This window comes from Narcine bancroftii, chromosome 3 (assembly GCF_036971445.1).
Source record: "Narcine bancroftii isolate sNarBan1 chromosome 3, sNarBan1.hap1, whole genome shotgun sequence".
Taxonomy (NCBI): Eukaryota; Metazoa; Chordata; class Chondrichthyes; order Torpediniformes; family Narcinidae; genus Narcine; species Narcine bancroftii.
Genome location: NC_091471.1, coordinates 48,073,774 through 48,094,880, shown reverse-complemented (window position 1 = coordinate 48,094,880; position 21,107 = coordinate 48,073,774). Strand labels below are relative to the sequence as shown.

The window sequence follows — 21,107 nt, the reverse complement described above, 5'->3', positions numbered from 1 at the left end:
ACCAAAGAAGAGGTACAAGGACTGCCTAAAGAAATCTCTTGGTGCCTGCCATATTGACCACCGCCAGTGGGCTGATATCGCCTCAAACCGCGCATCTTGGTGCCTCACAGTTCGGTGGGCAGCAACCTCCTTGGAAGAAGACCGCAGAGCCCACCTCACTGACAAAAGACAAAGGAGGAAAAATCCAACACCCAACCCCAACCAACCAATTTTCCCTTGCAACCACTGCAACCGTGTCTGCCTGTCCCGCATCGGACTTGTCAGCCACAAACGAGCCTGCAGCTGACGTGGACATTACCCCTCCTTAAATCTTCGTCAGCGAAGCCAAGCCAAAGATATATGTTATAAAATTTTTTTTAAAAATATACCCAACATACAAATGCAATGAAAAGCTTTTACAGCAAGATTTTAGTTCTCCATATATACTTTATTAATCAAAACCAATTTACATTGTTCAATGTCAAAAGGCTCATTCTTTCATTTTAAACACAAAGTGATGAACACAAAGAAGCCATAAACATAAACATGCCAATATCAAAATCTGACAAAGTTAAGAATTTGCCACTTGGTTTTTACAAAAAGTGAGAAACAAACTGATAAACAGAAACTTAAAAGGGAAATAAGATGCAAAGAAGGAGTATGAGAAAAGATGGAAAAAGCAAAAATTAATTGAAAAATATTCGAAAGGCCACTGAACAGGAAAAGACCCTAAGATAGAGGAGAAGTAGGCCATTCAGCCCATTGAGTCCACTCCACCATTCCATCATGACCTGATCCATTCTCCCAGTCAGCCCTATTCCCCTGCCTCCTCCCCATAACCTTGATACCCTGACTATTCATTACAAGTGGAGGTAATCAGATGCCAAAATGGGAACCACTTCCTTGGGTAGTGGGCATAGTTTGGATACTGAACGAATGTTTTAAATTTGTCATCACAACAGTAGGTGGTGCTGTAGCTCATTAAAATAGGATGTGGTTAAGACTTTAGCTGGAATTCAAAGAGATAATATTGTGGGCAAAGCAGACAAACTTAGAGCCTGGGTCAGTGCATGAAATTATAATGTTGTGTCCATTTCAGAGACTTAGCTGCAAGGGGGACAGGACTGGCAGCATAATGTTCCTGGGGTTCAATGTTTTAGACAGAAGAGAGAGGGAGGTAAATGAGGTGGAGGGTTTGCATTACTAATCTGATAGAGTATCATAACTACATTGAGAGAGGGCTCATCCATTGAAATAATATGGTTAGAGATCCAAAAGAAAAAAGATCACTAGGATAAGGTTATGCTGTATGTATCCTAATTGCTGTTAAGAGATCGAGGAATAGATATGTGGACAGGTTATGGAAGGGTGTAAAAGCCACAGGGTTGTCAGAGTGGCCAACTTTCTTTCTTTGGCTTGGCTTCGCGGACGAAGATTTATGGAGGGGTATGTCCACGTCTGCTGCAGGCTCGTTGGTGACTGACGAGTCCGATGCGGGACAGGCAGGCACGGTTGCAAGGGGAAATTGGTGGGTTGGGGTTGGGTGTTGGGTTTTTCCTCCTTTGTCTTTTGTCAGTGAGGTGGGCTCTGCGGTCTTCTTCAAAGGAGGTTGCTGCCCGCCGAACTGTGAGGCGCCAAGATGCACGGTTGGAGGCCTTTAATTTCCTCAATATTGACTAATGTCCTTAATGTCAGAAGTTTTGAGAAGGCTAAATTTGTTCAGTACATCCAGGATGATTTCTTGAAGCACATGCAGATAGACCAACAAGGGGCAACACTAAACCTTGAACTGGGAAATGAGCAAGGCCAGGTGCTTAGTTTCAGCAAGAGGACATTTTGGGAATAAAGAACATAATTCCTCAAATTTCAAGGTAGTTATGAATAAGGATAAGCTTGGGACTCATGATATTAGCAAATTAGGGGAAAGCAAATGATGACATTATTAGACAGGTGCAAGGGGGAGTTAATGGGGAGTAGCTATTATCAAGCAAGACTACACCTAGTATGTGGGAGTCTTTTAAGGACCAGCTAATGAGAGTTGAGGACAGGAATATTCCAGTGAGCAGGAAGAACAGGGATGGCAAGATGAGAGAACATTGGATGACAAGAGAGGTCATGAATCTTGTCAAAAAGAAATAGAAAGCATAAATATAAGAAATAGGAAGTTACAATCAGACAGGGCCTTGGAAGAGTTTCAGTGCTGTTGTGTTCTAAGGTTCTATGATTACAGTAAAATCTTGAAGCAGGGCAATAGGAAGGACCAAAAATAACATGCAATGTCCTTGGTGAGCAGGATTAAAGAGGAAAGGTAGCTGATATAATGTGCACAGGGGTTGGGGGTGGGGTGGGGGGAGGAATTAATCAGGGGACAGTGGTGTTTGGTGAACCAGGAAAGAGTGAAGGACAGGAGCAGTTGATGGGTGGGTGGCAGACAGAGGAATGAGGATAAAAGGAGGTCAGGTTGAAGATGAGTCATTCACTGTGGAGCAGAGAGATATGTAGAAACAAAGGATCTGATTATGATTATGAAGACCAAAAATAACATGCAATGTCCTTGGTGAGCAGGATTAAAGAGGAAAGGTAGCTGATATAATGTGCACAGGGGTTGGGGGTGGGGTGGGGGGAGGAATTAATCAGGGGACAGAGGTGTTTGGTGAACCAGGAAAGAGTGAAGGACAGGAGCAGTTGATGGGTGGGTGGCAGACAGAGGAATGAGGATAAAAGGAGGTCAGGTTGAAGATGAGTCATTCACTGTGGAGCAGAGAGATATGTAGAAACAAAGGATCTGATTATGAAGAGAGGGTGATAATAGTGGGATAATGAGAACTTTTGGAAGAGCTGTGGGAGAAGGACATAAAGGATCAGATGGACCTGGAGGGCAGGGTTGGGGGAGAAGGGGGAAGAATCCAAGGGGAATGTGAGTAAAAGAGCATGGAACAAGAGAGATAGAGATGAGAAAGGGTGAAGGGGGAAAATGAGGAAAGGAGTAGAATGGAAATAGCTAGAGAGAGAGAGAGAGAGAGAGAGAGAGAGAGGGAGAGAGAGAGAGAGAGAGAGAGAGAGAGACTTGTTACCTGAAATTAGAAAATTCAATATTCATACCATTGAACTGCAGAGTTTTTATTCACACAAAAAGTGGTAGGTGCCCGGAATGGGATGCCAGGAGTAGTGGTGGAAACAGATATAACTGTAGTGTTTTTACTACAATAGTAGTAGAGGCTTCTAGATAGTCACATGAACATGCAGGGAATAGAGGGATAGGATAAAATGTGCAAGCAGCAGAGTTTTAGTTCTGGTTTGGCATCATGTTTGACACAGGTAAGTGGATGTAGCTTAGAACACTACAGCATGGAAACAAGTACTTTGGTCCATGCAGTCTTGTGCCGAACTATTATTCTGCCTAGTTCCATTGACCTACACCCAGTCCTTAGCCCTCCATACTCCTTCTCCTCCATATATCTTGTGTCAAATTGAGCCCGCTTTCACCACTTCAGTGGAAGCTTGTCCACTCTCTCAACAATTTCTGTGTGATGAAGTTCCCTCTACTGTTCCTTTTAAACATCTCCCCTTTCATTCTTAACCCATGTCTTCCAGTTTTCATCTCACCTAATCTCATTGGAAAAAAAATCATGCTTACATATACTCCATGTATATTCCTCATAATTTTGCATACCTTCATCAAATTTCTTTCATTTTCCAATGTAATAAAGTCCTAACCTCTTTAACCTTTCCTTGTAACTCAGCTCCTCAACAATGGCAAAATCTTTGTAGATTCAGCACTCTTACAATTTTATCGCTATCTTTCCTGAAGTTAGGGACCAAATTGCATACAATGCTCAAAATATGGCCTCACCAATGTCTATACAACGTCACTAGTAACATCCCAATTCCTATCATCAATACCTTGATTTATGAAGGATTACATGCCCATAGCTCTCTTTACGACCCCATTAACCTGTCATGCTACCTTCAGGGAATTATGCATCTATGTTCACATATCCCTCTATTCTACCACACTCCTCAGTGCGCTATTACTAACCTACTTTGGTTAGTCCTCCCTTAGTGCAATGCCTCAAACTCGTCTGTATTAAATTCCATCTGCTGTTTTGCATCCCATTTTTCCATCTGGTCCAGATCCCACTCCAAGCTTTGAAGGTCTACCTTACTGTCCACTAATCTACAAATGTTTGTCATCTGCAAATTTGCTAATCTAATTTACTAAATGGTCATCCAGATCATTAATGTAATGAAAAACAATTACATAGCACTGATCCCCTAAGCACATCATTTCCCACAGCCTCAAATTAGAGAGACAATTATCTACTGCCACTCTCTGGCTTCTCCCTCAAAGTGAATATTTAATTCAATTTACTACCTCATCCTGAATACTGAGTGACTTGTCAAAGGCCCTCCATGTAGACAACATGTACAGCTTTACCTTCATCAACTTTTCTGTTACCCTCCTCTAAAAAAATCTAAAATTGTTCAAACTGACATATCAAGTACAAAGCCATGTTGCATATCCCTAATCTGACCCTATCTATCCAAATATTTCTATATCTGATCTCTTAGAATATTTCCAATAACTTACTCACTACTGATTTCAGGCTTTACCCTTCCCTGATGCACTTCAAGTATTTAAGTCAACTGCCCTTGCTGGGAAGAAGAAAGAGAGGAATTTCCAGAGACCTGGCCACAATCTTCCAAACTATAGATCCACAGTGGTGCATAAAAAAATGAAACAAGCCACATTCTACACCCTTATTCAAGAAAAGGGCATGGAGAAGGTCGAAGTAACAACAAACAGTTAAATTCAACCATGGTGTTGATGAAAGTTCCAGAAATAATAACCAGGATCAGAATTACCAATCATTGGACAAATTTAGACATACAGGATGGTAACAAGCTTGGTGAACTTTATAATATTAAATTCTGTGTATCATATGAGAATTGCTTGCAACCCGTGAATTTGGAGGACTGAGAAGAGAGATTGGACTGTGAACCAAAGAACTTTTCTGAACTTACACACACATTACATACACATGAGCTTAGAATTAGAAGGGGGTTAAGTTTGGTTAAGTAAATTAATAGTGATAAGTTAAAGTTTGATTCTATTTTCATGTTTAAAGATAATTAAAAGCAACTTTTATTTAAGTAACCATTTGTCTTGGTGAATATCTGTTGCTGCTAGATTTTGGGGTCCTCTGGGCTCGTAACAGTCTCATGTTGTAACCATTCTGTCATTTTATTTTGTGAAATGGTTCCTTTTTATGATTGTTACTGGCATTTTTTTTAATAGTTACACAAGTCAAATAATTTTTTGCTGTACTGATACATAATTAAAAACCATCTAACTCACCATCCAGTAGCTTGCCATGGTGCACGGCCATTCCAGCCACACGCCCAATGAACTTGAAGTAGGAAAGATGATCTTCATTACAAAGACCAGAATTTGGGTTGATCTGAAGCGTGTAATTATCTCTGTTTGAAAGGTATTTTAGAAATAGGTTAACTTTTAAATTACTGAAGAAAACAATTCATTACCTTGTTGGGGTGATTAGAACAAATGAAAAACAACAATGAACAAATTTGTAATTAAGTTCATGGTTCCAGTCAAAGCTACAGTGATATGAAGTGAAGATCTGAATGCTTCAGCTTTGGTTTGTTTTGGGCACAGAAGATAGAACAGTACAGCTCAGTACAGGGTCATCGTCCCACAATGTCTACACCAAACATGATGTCCACATTAAACTGAAACTCTATTGCTTCCACATGATTTATATCCCTTTATATTTGTGTGGCTATCTAGAAGCCTCTACTATTGGGTTTGCTTCCACCACTACTCCTGGCAGGCTATTCCAGGCAGCTGCCACTCTCTTTGTCAAAACACTTGCCCTGTGATCTTTAAAACTTTGAAAATCAAGAACTTTGAACATTGATCCAAGAATAATTCAAGCAAGTTCGGGCACTTAAAATATTTAATACCTTGTTTATAGAAGATTGAAAAGTGATTTCAATTTAAATGCAATTTATTTATTTATTGTTAAATTTAGTCACACAACATTCTTTCAGACCATTTCTGCCCATGAGTCCGTGCCACCCAATTTACACCCCATTTACCTACACCCTCGGTATGTTTTGAACAATGGGAGGAAACCGGAGCCCCCAGAGAAAACCCATGCAGACACGAGGAGAATGTACAAACTACTTGCAGACAGCGCGGGATTCGAACCCATGTCCGGTCCTGATTGCTGGTACTGTAAAGGTGTTGCACTAACCGCTACCCCAATAGGGAGAAATTACATTTTTTGGTGGAAACAAGAACAAGTTTGGGAGTTCAAAATGATGGCTTCTTCACATAAATGATAGAGAAATCTGAAAGAGAAGCCTAGACACTGGCACAGAGTAAGTTATATCACATGGAAACAGGCCTTTGATGCAACACGTCCATGGCAATCATGATACTTTGCCGAACTAGTCCCATCTGCCATTTCCCTTGAAACATACCCCTTCCATATACTGTCCAAACATATATTTTGTTACAATCTGCACTTTGTATTTGTAACACTATGTCCTGCATTCTTGACTTATTGTAACACTATGACTTGCTTTTTTGTAATAATATTACACTATCCTCTGTACTCAACTGTAAGTTACACATAAAACAAAGCTTATCATGGTATCTTGCTAAATGTGACAAGAAACAATTGAATTGAATTGTACCCACATGAACCACTTCCTCTGGCAGCTCATTCCATATACCTTCTACCCTCTATGTGAAACCTTGCCCTTCAGGTCTTCTTTGAACATTTAACCCTATGCCCTCAAGTTTTAGACTACCCTACCCTGGGAAGAAGACTGTGACCACTGACATGATTGATAATGTTCATGACTTTATAGCCTCCTTCGCTCTAGGGAAAACAATCCCAGCCTATCTGGTCTCTTCTTGCAATTCAAGTCCTCCAGTCCCAGTAACATAATTGTGAGTCTTTTCTTCATCCTGCCTTGTTTCACCATATTCTTTTTTTCTTGTACGGAGATCAGAACTGCATGGAACATGCTGTCCCAGCTCTTGTACTCAATCTTAATGAGTTGCTATTTTCAGAGAACAATCTACATTTACTGTGTGGGTCCTGCCTGGTTTAACTTCAAAAAATGCATCTTTTTTCACTTGTCCAAGTTAAATTCCATCATCCATTCCTTTATCTACATTTCCATTTCATCTTGTTCCTGCTATAGCTTCAGACAACCTTCCTAACTGTCCACTTTACCAGCTTTCTCAACCTTTAATTTGGCTATGGCCCCCTTAGATGTCTGTCCAAATTACGGGACCCTTTCCCTGTGAAGCATTAGTTTAGTCGATTTCTTCTGTACCTCTTTTATCAACTACATAAAAGAGAAAATAATTTTATGATTTCAGTCCATGGCCCCCTTAAATGGCCATATGGCCCATTGAGAATGGCTGGACTATCCCATCAACTTTGGGGTCATCATGCCACCTACATTCTCATCCAAATCATTAATATATATGACAAACAAAAGTGGGCGCAGCACCAGTCACTGAAGAGCACCACAGGTCACAGGCCTCTATTCTTAAAAAAAACAATGCTACCCTACCACCCTCTGACTCCTTCCACCACCAATTCTCTTATCATTTGGCTAATTTACCCCAGATTCCATGAAATCTCATCTTCTGGACCAGCCTCCCAAGCAAGACCCTGGCAAAACATTGCTAAGGTCCAGGTGGATGATGACTATTGCCCTTCTCTGAACAATCTTCTTGCTTACCACTTCAAAATATTTGATCAACTTTGTGAGATATGATTCACCACATACAAAGCCATGTTTGCTATCCTTAATCGCTCCTTGTTTTTCCAAATCAGATATATCCTCATTCTCAGAATCCCCTTTGATTACTTTCCTACCACTGATGTTAAGCTCACCAGCCTGCAGTATCTAAGCTTGTCCTTCCAACCCTTTAAATAAAGCCACAACATTACCTACTCTCCAATCTCCCATTACACCATCATGGTTACAAAAGATTTTTAAAAATCTCTGCCAGAGCCCAAGCAATGTTTTCCCTTGCTTCAAATTATGATCATTTGTCCAAATGTGATCTCCCACTGATATTTCTGCCATTTGTCCAGTCTCATTTCCCAATAGGAAGTCAAGTTTTGCCCTCTCTGGTAGGGCTATTTACACATTGCTCAAGAAGACTTTCCAGGACACATTGCCTCATCTAATCCTGTAGCACTGTGGAAATCACAGTCAATACCAGGGAAGCTAAAAAATAACCTAATGGCACAATCCTACAACTTCTACACCTATCTGCGATCTCCCATAATATTTTCTTCTCCAATTCCTGTTGGCGATTGAGCTCTGTTCACTTTTCGTGTTCTAAATGGGCACTAGTTTTTAAAGGTCACCAAACCAAAAAAAAAACCAAATCCGGACCCTGTTGATTTCAGAAATCATTTGCCTGGCTTTTTATGACTGGTAAGAGTCCCATTTCTGGATTCATGTACAGCAGCAGCTTGTGAAGTTTATAGTTATTATATCAATCACACCGTTTAAAAAAAATGCTTTCATCAGAGTTTTTGCTGTCCATGGATATGAAAGAAAAGGAGAACAGGGAAATCGTTCAACAATGGTGGTGCAGTAGGGTCTAAAATGGTTGAATTACACCTTTGATCTAGAGATTGCAACTGTGACACCTAACTGTGCAGTCTGCAGTTTGGTAGCACTTGTAAGTCAACAAACCTGGAGTCTGACACATAAAGCAATGCTTTAATGGGGCTTCATGAGTAGTTCTAGATTTCTTGCATTATTTGCCTTTTTTATGATAAGCAACAAAAGTTACATGTTATGACTTAATAATTCCGTTTCTGTTAGTATATAAGGAAGATACATTGTGCATGTTGATATCATCAGACTTATGAAATTCATTAGGGGAAATGACATCAGCACCAAGGCAACAGGAAGAGTCCCATCCAACTTCTGGTAACAGACATGGGAGCAAACATTTCAAAATGTATAAAATGCTGCTTATGTACAATTGGAACATCAGATAGGACACATAGCTTTGTTCTGATCCAAACTCTAGACCTGTCATTCTTAAAAAGCTGTTTTTTTTCCAAAAAAAATGACTACATGATAGAAGCAGATTCTGGCCATTGAAATGAGTGCCGCCCCAATTAACCGACAACCCTGTATATTTTGGAGCGTGAGAGGAAACAACAGCACCCAAGGAAAAATCACACAGGTCACAGGGAGAACATACAAACTCCTTACATACAATGCCAGGTTCAAACTGTGATAGTGTTGTGCTTAACCGTTAAGCTAACTGTCCCACCCTGCCTGCTAAATCTAGTTTATTTGAAAATTAAAAATCTAAACTTTAGAAATTTGTTACCAAGGACATTCAGATGACATACCCAAGGCAGGTAAATGGACTAGTGGCACAGACCATTTCAACATTTAAATGAACAGCAATTTGGGCTTGATGATTGTCTGTTCCTATAAATTCCAATACTTCATCTACTCATAGATGTATTTTCTTTATTTTGAATAAATAGCAGCATATTTTACTATAGCTAAAAAAAAGTCATTCCATACTTACGTGGCTGAATACTCAAAAAGTCCATAGTATGGATTGAACATTTCCTTGGATAAAAGAAAGAACCACTCTCTTGCAACACCTCCATAATCAAGTCCTTTCTCTGACTCAAATTCTATCCAAAGTCGAGCCTTCAACACATCGGGTCGTTTTAAAGACATGATTCGTCTATAAGATTCCTCTAGAATGTTGCCTCTATGCAATTTCATTTCAAATCTATTGGGTATATCAGCCTGGAATAAATAGAACCAAAAATGAACAATGGAGCTGCGTTATCCAGAATGAATGTTTCACTTTCATTTTAAAAAATTCCAAAAGCTTAACCTGCAAAAATTCATACTTCCTTGCTACAGAAATAAACCAATACAAATGCATGTGATGAGCTTATGAGTCTGAGAAAAAGCTACCATGACCAGATATATTCCCAAACAATTTCAGTAGAGAATGTTTCTGCACACTACAAAGCATCAGGTAAAGCTCACAGGAACTCACAAATCATATTCATCTTGTATCTCATGATGATATCAGGTCATGTTAAAATCCATTTGTGTTTTTCTGTCTCTTCATTCAATTCAAGGATCAGAAGAGATCATTGAAAACATATTCAAAAATTACTGATCTTGAACAATTTTGTCCACAAATAGCAGTCTCATAAAATAGACTAAAATGTTCAGATGACTCCTGTGATGTAAGCCTAGGATGCGTGTAAACAAAAGCAAGGGAGGGAGAAAATAAACTCAACAAATTAAAATTGGAGGATGGACTTTGAAAAGGAGATAAAGTTTCAAACCTGATAAACGTTTTTATGCAAAGCTCTATTATAAACTGTATGATTCATTAAATTCTGGCCATGTATGTCAGCAGATCATTATATCTCTATTGAGAAGCACACTCATACTGGAAAACAAAATGCAGGAAATTAATAATGTACCAGAGTGCAACATTTCCAAACTAATTCTCTTCTGCTTGCAAATCTACAACATTGGATGCACACTCCTTCAAACTAAGAGAAAAGAAAATTGTAGATGTTCCATCTTCACTTACAACTGGAAATGCTTGCAGCACCCAGGTAATGTCAGGCCAACTGGAGAAGTTGAATTTGTAGCACAAGCTGAAATATTAGATTAAAATTTCACTGTGTTCATACCAATGGAAAAACACCAAAAGGTTCCAAGATCCAAAAATTTCAAATTTTTCTTGCATGGGGTGAACTGAAATATCCAGCCATGAAATGAGATTTCAAGATTAAAACAGGTAAGTAAAAAAATACTAATCAGCAATTAGGTTTTAATTTAATTCTCCACGTGAAAGAGTGAACAGCTGATTTGTTGACCAAGAAGCTGGACAACTCATTAGTTAATTTACATATCTAACTTTTAAAAAAATGTGAAGAAAGGAAGATGGATGAAATCCTTTCACTCTTCACAAGAAGGCACACAAACACATTTGAAGAAGTCTGATTTGGCATGTCAATGAATATTCAATCCAACTTCCATAGATGTACTACAGCAAGTATACTGACCGGTTTGGTATTTGAAGTGCTCAGGAATGCAGAGGGCTGTGAAAGGTAGCAAATATGTCCAAGTCTATCACAGGCTCTGACCATGTATCCATTGAAGACATCCTGCCTCAAAAAGGCAGCCAAGATCATCAAGGATCCCTACCGTCCTGGTCATAACCTCTTCTTACTGTTACCTTTGGGTAAATTGTATAGAAGCTAGAAGATCAGCACTTCCAGGTTCAAGAACAGTTTCTTTTCAACAGCTATTAGTCTCTGAAATTCCCCTTGATTACATTAATCAAGGACTGCTCCAGCATCTCAAAAGGCCTGTCTGCACTAATGTCACTCCACTTTTTTCTTTCACTGTGATATAATTGTCAATTTTTGCAACAGTTAGAATTTTGCTGCAGGTGTACAATATACTGTCTATATGGGGGAGATCTCATTGAAATCTGCCGAATTCTGAAAGGCATGGAATGACTGGATGTTTCCCATGGTGGGGAGTCTGGGACGAGAGGGCACAGTGTGAGAATAGGTAAATGTCTCTTTAGTTCATTGGGTATATTAAAAGACAGAGGTAGGTAGGTTCATGGTTAGGAAGGAAATCAAGGGTTCTGAGGAGAAGGCAGAAGAATGGGATGGAAAAGGATAGTAAATTAGCTCTGACGGGCAGACTCGATGGGCTGAATGTCTTAATTCCGCTCCTATGTCTTCTGTTCTGACAATAAACTTATTATCATCATTAGGCCAATATCTACTGCAAGTCCACACCAAGACTGTATTTTTTGGCCTGACAAACAAAATGGAATTCTCCAAGTCCCTTTAACTACTCACAACAGAACATGCGGGGTACTTACAGGCTTCTTCAGTTTTTTCCGGAAATAATCATATTTCTGCTTGAATTCTCTGGAATATGGCACAGCCTGTGAATAAACACATTAAAACAATGATCCTTTAGTCAAAATGAGTCAACTGATATTGTAATATCCCAATGTCTCATGTTAGGCTTCAAAAGAAATGGATTGATCAATACATTTAAATTTTCTCCTCCAATTTCTACATCAGTGGTTTTCAAACATTTTCTTTCCCCTCACATACCATCTTAAGTAATCCCTCACTGATCACAGAGCACCTATGGCATAGGGATTACTGAAGGTAGAATGTGAGTGGAAAGAAAAAGTTTGAAACCACTCCTCTACATATACATAATTGAGTAGGATTTTCAACCTGCATTACCATCTGGTCTGCAAGACACTGCTTATCACTTTACTTCATCAAAATAAAATCAATTCAAAACCATAACAGGCTAAGCATCCACTGACGGAAGATATGCTCTCTGCCTCATTCATCAAATGTGACTGAATACAAGATTCAAGTTAGTCTACTGAGAAAAGGGATGAGCAAGCATTGGCTCACACACAGGCTGGTAAATTTCTTGGCCAGCACCAACCTTTCATCCTCACCCATTGAGGCTGTACATCACCACACAACAGTAGCTTGGGTAATGCAAATTCATAGAAAGTTTTGCTAGGATATGAGCAAAGTGAAAACCACAGAATGACATTGGGTAAAAAATTTAGATACATAGATGCCATCTAACCAAAGCCTTTGGTTATTCAATAATGCATCCGAATGAGTATCAAAACTTGCATTCAAAATTTTGAGTGCATCATTATAATTTTTTATTTTTCACACTATAAACCAAATTGACCAAGATACATACAGACATTTTTTTCTTGTATATATACAGTGTCATTTTCTTCCCCTTTTTCCCCCTCCCTTCCCTCCCTCCCTCACCCCCTTTCCCATTTATTTGAAGTTCAATCTATAAGATACATTAAACCCGTTAAACAATGTCGTCACTTAATAAAAATAAACAAGAAATTTTACTAAGTCAGTTCTTTTCGTTGTCTTCTCCTTCTGTCATTTTAGGTGGTGGAAGTCCATGGTAGGATTTCTCTATTGTATTTCATGTATGGCTCCCATATTTATTCGAATATTGTGATGTTATTTCTTAAATTGTATGTTAGTTTTTCTAATGAAATACATTTATTCATTTCTATGTACCATTGTTGTATTCTCAAGTTATCTTCTAATTTCCAGGTTGACATAATACATTTTTTTGCTACAGCTAGGGCTATCATAACAAATCTTTTTTGTGCTCTATCCAAATCGAGTCCAAATTCTTTATTTCTTATATTACTTAGGAGGAAGATCTCTGGGTTTTTTGGTATGTTGCTTTTTGTGATTTTGTTTAATATCTGGTTTAGATCTTCCCAAAATTTTTTCACTTTCTCACATGTCCAATTTGCATAAATTGTTGTTCCCGTTTCCTTTTTACAGCGAAAACATCTGTCTGATATTGTTGGGTCCCATTTATTTAACTTTTGAGGTGTGATGTATAGCCTGTGTATCCAGTTATATTGTATCATGCGTAACCTCGTGTTTATTGTATTTCTCATGGTTCCGGAGCATAGCTTTTCCCATGTTTCATTCTTTATCTTCATGTTTAGATCTTGTTCCCATTTTTGTTTAGGTTTACTGTTTGTTTCCTCATTCTCCTTTTATTGCAGTTTGATGTACATGTTTGTTACAAATTTTTAATTATCATTGTGTCTGTAATCACATATTCAAAATTGCTTCCTTCTGGAAACCTCAGACTGATTCCCAATTTGTCCTTCAAGTAGGTTTTCAGTTGGTGGTATGCAAACATTGTATCGTGAGTTATATTATATTTATCCTTCATTTTTTCAAAGGATAATAATTTATTTCCCAAAAAACAATTTTCTATTCTTTTGATCCCTTTTCTCTCCCATTCTCTAAAGGAAAGGTTATCTATTGTGAAAGGGATTCGTTGATTTTGCGTCAATATTAGTTTTGGTAATTGATAATTTGTTTTATTCCTTTCTACATGAATCTTCTTCCAAATGTTGAGCAGATGATGCAATACCGGTGAATTCCTACGTTGCACCAATTTTTCATCCCATTTATATAGTATATGTTCAGGTATCTTCTCCCCTATTTTATCTAGTTCTAATCTGGTCCAATCTGGTTTTTCCCTTGTTTGATAAAAATCTGATAGGTATCTTAATTGTGCGGCTCTATAATAATTCTTAAAGTTTGGTAGTTGCAAGCCTCCTTGTTTGTACCATTCTGTTAATTTATCTAGTGCTATCCTCGGTTTCCCCCCTTTCCACAAGAATTTCCTTATTATTTTTTTTAACTCCTTGAAGAATTTCTCTGTTAGGTGAATTGGTAATGACTGAAATAGGTATTGTATCCTTGGGAAAATGTTCATATTAATACAGTTTATCCTTCCTAGTGTTAGTGGTAAGTCTTTCCAATGCTCTAAGTCGTCTTGTATTTTTTTCATTAATGGATGATAATTTAGTTTATATAGATAGCCGAGATTTTTATTTAGTTGTATACCTAGGTATCGCATTGCTTGTGTTTGCCGTCTAAATGGTGATTCTTTCTTGAACTTTGTGAAATCCGCATTATTCATTGGCATTGCTTCACTTTTATTCCTTCAATTTCCTATGTAATTCTTTTATTGATATTTCTGGTTCTGTTAAGTATATTATAATGTCATCTGCAAATAGATTGATTTTATATTCCTTCTCTTTTATTTTTATCCCTCTTATTTTATTTTCTGTTCTTATCAGTTCTGCTAGTGGTTCGATAGCTAACGTGAACAGTGAGGGAGATAGTGGACATCCCTGCCTTGTTGATCTGCTTAAGTTAAATTGTTTTGATATATATCTATTTACTGTCACTTTCGCCAATGGCCCCTTATATAATGCTTTAATCCAATTAATATATTTCTCTGGTAGGCTGAATTTTTGTAGTACTTTGAATAAATAATTCCATTCTACTCTGTCAAAGGCCTTCTCTGCGTCTAAAGCAACCGCTACTGTTGGAGTTTTATTTCCTTCTACTGCATCAATTAAGTTAATAAATTTACAGATATTGTCCGTTGTTCGTCTTTTTTTAATAAATCCAGTTTGATCTAGATTTACTATTTTTGGTACATAGTCAGCCAATCTGTTTGCTAATAGTTTAGCTATTATCTTATAATCTGTGTTAAGTAGAGATATTGGTCTATATGACGCTGGTGCTAGTGGATCTTTCCCTGTCTTTGGTATTACTGTAATTATTGCTGTTTTGCATGAATCTGATATGTTTTGTGTTTATCAATCTGGTTGATTACTTCCAGGAGGGGAGGAATTAATAAGTCTTTAAATGTTTTATAGAATTCTATTGGGAATCCATCCTCTCCTGGTGTTTTATTATTTGGTAGTTTTTTTAATATCTCCTGTAATTCTTCTATTTTAAATGGTTTTATTAATTTATTTTGCTCCTCTTTGTAATTTCGGTAGTTCAATTTTAGTTAGAAATTCATCTATTTTGTCTTCTTTCCCTTCGTTTTCAGTTTGATTTCCTGAAGTTTTCATTGATCTCCGTTAGATTATATGTAATGTTTGTCCTTTTTCCTTAATGCCAATGCCATTCTTTTAGTTTGTTCTGTCTTAAGCTGCCACGCTAGAATTTTGTGCGTTTTTTCTCCTAGCTCATAATATTTCTGTTTTGTCTTCATTATGTTCTTCTCCACCTTGTATGTTTGTAGTGTTTCATATTTTATTTTTTTGTCTGCCAATTCTTTTCTTTTAGTTGTATCTTCCTTTATGCTAATTCTTTTTCTATATTTGTTATTTCTCTTTCCAACTGTTCTGTTTCCCGATTGCAGTCCTTCTTCATCTTAGTTACATAACTTATTATTTGCCCTCTGATGTACGCTTTCATTGTGTCCCATAGTATAAACTTATCTTTCACTGATTCCGTATTTATTTCAAAGTACATTTTAATTTGTCGTTCAATTAATTCTCTAAAATCCTGTCTTTTAAGTAGCATGGAGTTTAATCTCCATCTATACATTCTTGGTGGGATGTCCTCTAGCTCTATTGCCAATAACAGGGGTGAGTGGTCCGATAATAGTCTACCTTTATATTCTGTTTTCCTAACTCTCCCTTGAATGTGGGCTGATAACAGGAATAGGTCTATCCTTGAGTATGTTTTATGTCTACGCGAATAATATGAATATTCCTTTTCCTTTGGGTGTTGTTTCCTCCATATATCCAAAAGTTGCATTTCTTGCATCGATTTAATTATAAATTTGGTTACTTTGTTCTTTCTGTTAGTTTTTTTCCCAGTTTTATCCATGTTTGAGTCCAAATTAAGGTTAAAATCCCCTCCTATTAGTATGTTCCCTTGCGTACCTGCTATCTTCAAAAAGATATCTTGCATAAATTTTTGATCTTCTTCATTAGGTGAGTATACATTGAGTAAATTCCAAAATTCTGAATATATCTGACATTTTATCATTACATATCTCCCTGCTGGATCTATTATTTCCTCTTCTATTTTGATTGGTACATTTTTATTGATTAATATAGCTACTCCTCTGACTTTTGAATTATATGATGCTGCTCCTATCCAATCTCTCTTTAATTTCTTGTGTTCCCCTTCAGTTAGATGTGTTTCTTGTACGAATGCTATATCAATTTTTTCCTTTTTCAGTAAATTTAACAGTTTCTTCCTTTTGATTTGGTTATGTATTCCATTAATATTTAAAGTCATATAGTTCAACATAGTCATTTCATACTTTGTTTATCTTTCCTTTCTGTTTTGTCATCACCACCTTCCCTTCTTATCCATTTCTGCTTTCTTTTTTTGAACACATTATAAGACAACATTTCTAAAACATAAAATATTTCCACTATTCTCCTATCTAAAATTCCTTTAACCCCAATAGTCCCTCCCCTTTCTGAGTTGCCCTCTGTCCCTTGTCAGGCAACCACATCTCCCCTCTCCATTTGGATTTGCAAATCCACTCGCAAGCGTCAACTGATTTCGCAGTGATTGTTATTCTTCCCCTCCCAGCCCCTCCCAGAAAAGATTTTAATCTTCATATATAACAAAGGTCACTCTCTTAATACCCTCCTTACTTCCTTTCTTCCCTTTCTTTCCCTTCTTAGTTCTTACTTATACTCTATTTAAGTATGATATAGTATAAGTATAGTATAAGTGTAAGTATATATAGTTTGTTGTCATTTTTGTTCTTGTTACATCTCTTCATCTCTCTGTCTGTTTTGTAGTTGTTCTGCAAATTTTTGTGCTTCTTCCGGATCCGAGAATAATTTGCTTTGCTGCCCCGGGATAACTATTTTAAGTACCGCTGGGTATTTTAACATAAATTTATAACCTTTTTTCCATAGGGTCGTTTTTGCTGCATTGAACTCCTTCCTCTTCTTCAGGAGTTCAAAACTTATACAAGTTCAAAACTTGTGTTCCAGTGGTTTTTTGTCTTCTCTTATTTTTTTCATTGCCTTCTCCAATATATTTTCTCTTGTTGTATATCTTAGGAATTTTACTAGAATGGATCTTGGTTTTTGTTGTGGTTGTGGTTTAGGGGCTAATGTTCTGTGTGCCCTTTCTATTTCCATTTCTTCCTGTAATTCTGGTCTTCCTAGGACCCTGGGGATCCATTCTTTTATAAATTCTTTCATATTTTTGCCTTCTTCATCTTCCTTAAGCCCCACTATCTTTATATTGTTTCTCCTATTATAGTTTTCCATTATATCTATCTTCTGAGCTAACAGCTCCTGTGTTTCTTTAACTTTTTTATCAGATTCTTCTAATTTCTTTTTTAAGTCATCTACTTCCATTTCTATGGCTGTTTCTCGTTCTTCCACCTTGTCTACTCTTTTTCCTATATCTGTCATGATCATTTTGAGCGCATCATTGACACAAAATGCATTTGAAGAATTTTTATTACTATTTAGATATCAAAAATAACCAAAAATATAACCTTACTAAACCTCTGTTTTTATACAGGACTATCATTGCCTGTAGAATGGGGAGAAGTATTGCGGGGGTGGGGAACTTTAAAAAAAATTGAGGAGTCAAATCTGAACTTTCCATCATTTTTAACATTTATACGTCATCATACTTTAGTGCAATTTCTCTCCAGCAACACACTTCAGTTGTTTGAACTATCCTTCATAATATAGCATCTCAATAAAGATTAGCATTTTGCATAACCCAGGGGTGGCCAACCTTTTATATTCCATGTGTCAATTTTTTCACGCACGAGTTCAGGTGCAAATACAACTCTTGTTCACCCATTCAATTCTTGTAAAAATACATAAATATGTGAATGAAGACTTATTTAGCATATGATATATTAATTTAATATAAAAACAAGATAAATATTACTTACCTCGCTAAAATCACTAAAAATAATTGCTAAGTTTTAGGTTTATTCTCAGTAAAAACCCATTTCTGGCTCCAAGCTACTTGAATTCCTGTTATAGCTTTTTTTCTACAAATTGGTTTTAGGTTAATACTCTTTGAATGAGTCGGCTTACTTTTTTATTATTATTATTATCATTTATTATTATCACCAATTCTAATCTTCCAATGCGCCACTTTTGGCTCATGCGCCATAGGTTGACCATCCCTGGCATAACCCAACAGCATTCAAACGCATGTTTTTCTTTGTGCAAAATGCCAGGAATCACTTCACTTTTGCACCAAGCATCAAAACCATTTTTAAGATATTTTAACTTATGAAAAGTAAATATTATTTTGAGTTTTGACCTTGTGTAAATCTAATTTTTCATCACAAACAAATTGTAAACATCTCTGCCGAACTAGGTAAAATCCCACCATAAAACATGCTATAATTAAACCTTAATGTTAAAACTCAGTATTGAGAAAAAGAAACATTTAATTCTCCAATATCTATAGGTTAGACTGGTGAAGGAACCAAGTGCACTTACTTTACCATTAAAGGATGCACCTTGCAAAGCATTCTAAAAATGTAGGTTTACCCAAAATAAATATTTAGCAGAAAAGAAGAATGGATAAGAGGAGAATGAGATGCAAGTTCATGGGTTGAAGATATAGGGACAAAATAATGGAATTGTTAACAGGCGAGAGCCAGGAATTTTTAACTATCCACTTACAGGACCGGTAATTGCTGGATTCTGCAGTCTTGGATCCTCCCATTGTGTGATTTTGGTATCTATGGGAAGAAAAAAAATTATTTCAATGATATTTAAATTAAGCTACTGCAACTGAAGTTGATATACTTATTGACCCATTTCAATTTGCCAACTGGCCAAACAGATCCATGGCAGATGCCATCTGCCCAACTCACCATTCAACTGCAGAACATCTGGACACTAAGGACTCCTACATTGGGCAACTGTTTATAAACTACAGCTCTGCCTTCAGTACAATGGTCCCCAGCATAATCATTCCCAAACTGCAGGATCTAGGCCTCAGCAACTAGAACCTTGACTTCCAGTACAGAAAACTGCAATTAGTTAAGATGGGCAACATTTATTCCAAGACCACACTCAACACCAGTGCTCAAGGATAGGTACTCAGCCTCCCTACTATATTCCTTCTACACCCACGACTGATCATCTGAATTATATTCTATCTCCATCTTCAAAATAACCAATGGCACCACAGTAATGGAACAAGGATACCTTACTGCAGCTGTACAGGGCCTTGGTGAGACCCCACCTGGAGTATTGTGTGCAGTTTTGGTCACCTTATCTAAGGAAGGATGTTCTTGCAATGGAGGGCGTGCAGAGGCGATTCACCAGGCTGATACCTGGAATGGCAGGAATGACTTATGAGGAAAGATTGCGCAAATTGGGATTGTACTCCCTGGAGTTTAGAAGATTGAGAGGGGATCTCATAGAGACATATAAAATTCTGGCAGGACTGGACAGAATGGATGCAGATGGGATGTTTCCAATGATGGGAAAATCCAGAACCCGGGGCCATGGTTTGAGGATAATAGGCAAACCATTTAGGACCAAGATGAGGAGGAATTTCTATACCCAGAGGGTGGTGAATCTGTGGAATTCATTGCCACAGAGGGCAGTAGAGGTAGGTTCATTAAATATATTTAAGAGGGAATTAGATATATTTCTTCAGTATAAGGGTATTAAAAGTTACGGAGAGAAGGCGGGGACGGGGTACTGAACTTTAAGATCAGCCATGATCTCGTTGAATGGCGGAGCGGGCTCGAAAGGTCGAATGGCCTACTCCTGCTCCTATCTTCTATGTTTCTATGAAACAAATAGCAATGAGACGGGATACAAGAGATTGAAACTCCAGTGGCATGGTGCCAAGATAACAGCCTTCCTCTCAGTGCCATAAGATGGATCAGATGATCATAAACTACAGGAGAGGGGACAGGATTCACATTAATTGCCCCAAAGTTGAAAGAGCTTATAGATTCAAGTTCTTTTTAAAAAAAAATCTCCAATGACCTGACATGGATGCGAGAGTCAAGAAAATGGACAAGTTACTCAGTAGACTAAGAAAGTCTGGCATGTCTCCTTTGTCCCTCAACAAGCTCAACAGATGTACCATTGGAAGCATACATAATGGATGTGCTCTACACGCTCAGTTTGCATGACTGATTCTCACTTCTTGGTAACTTCCAATAGATTTTATTGTATAAAAATTTTATTTTCTTGGCATTCTCCAGTTTTTCTTTATTTTTTCCCTTTTATTTTTTTTCCATTGGGGTGGGAGATAGGGAGGGTGGGCTGGGGGTGGGGTGATATATACCACATGTAAAATTTCTTTTGAAATAATTTAGAATTGAATATAATGTAACTATTATTGTGGTTTGAATAATTATAAATAAAATATTTTTTAAAAGACACTACAGAAGATAGTGAATGCAGCTGGGAACTTTTAATGAAAACTTCCCTCCCCTCAATGAATTCTCACTGATATCTCGTGTTGCTTGGGAAAGGCAGCCAACATGCTGAAAGATGCATCCCTTCTCCCTCCTCCCACAGGAAGAAGGCTTCAGAGTATGAAAGCACGCACTGACATCCTTAAAGACAGTTACTTCCTTGCAGCCATCAGGTTTCCGGAACAAACCTGATAAAACACTAGGTGCTAACTGATGTTCCT

General features: G+C 37.5%; 1 protein-coding gene across 18 annotated transcripts in view; it reads right to left on the bottom strand.

The window, feature by feature from the left end:
* nedd4l (NEDD4 like E3 ubiquitin protein ligase) overlaps window positions 1–21,107 on the bottom strand; it is a 533,566-nt gene that overhangs the window by 31,843 nt on the left and 480,616 nt on the right. For 17 of the 18 annotated variants that reach the window (XR_011353364.1, XM_069924007.1, XM_069924003.1 and 14 more), the window contains 4 exons: window positions 19,124–19,182; window positions 11,954–12,019; window positions 9,599–9,828; window positions 5,339–5,460 (listed from right to left, as the gene is read on the bottom strand). Coding sequence is in view for 17 of the 18 variants with exons in the window: in XM_069924007.1 (XP_069780108.1) it covers window positions 5,339–5,460; window positions 9,599–9,828; window positions 11,954–12,019; window positions 19,124–19,182 (477 nt within the window). In the remaining variant the exon portion in view is untranslated. Of the gene's footprint in view, window positions 1–5,338; window positions 5,461–9,598; window positions 9,829–11,166; window positions 11,291–11,953; window positions 12,020–19,123; window positions 19,183–21,107 lie in introns of those variants that run through there. The other variant, XM_069924009.1, reaches the window with a different exon arrangement.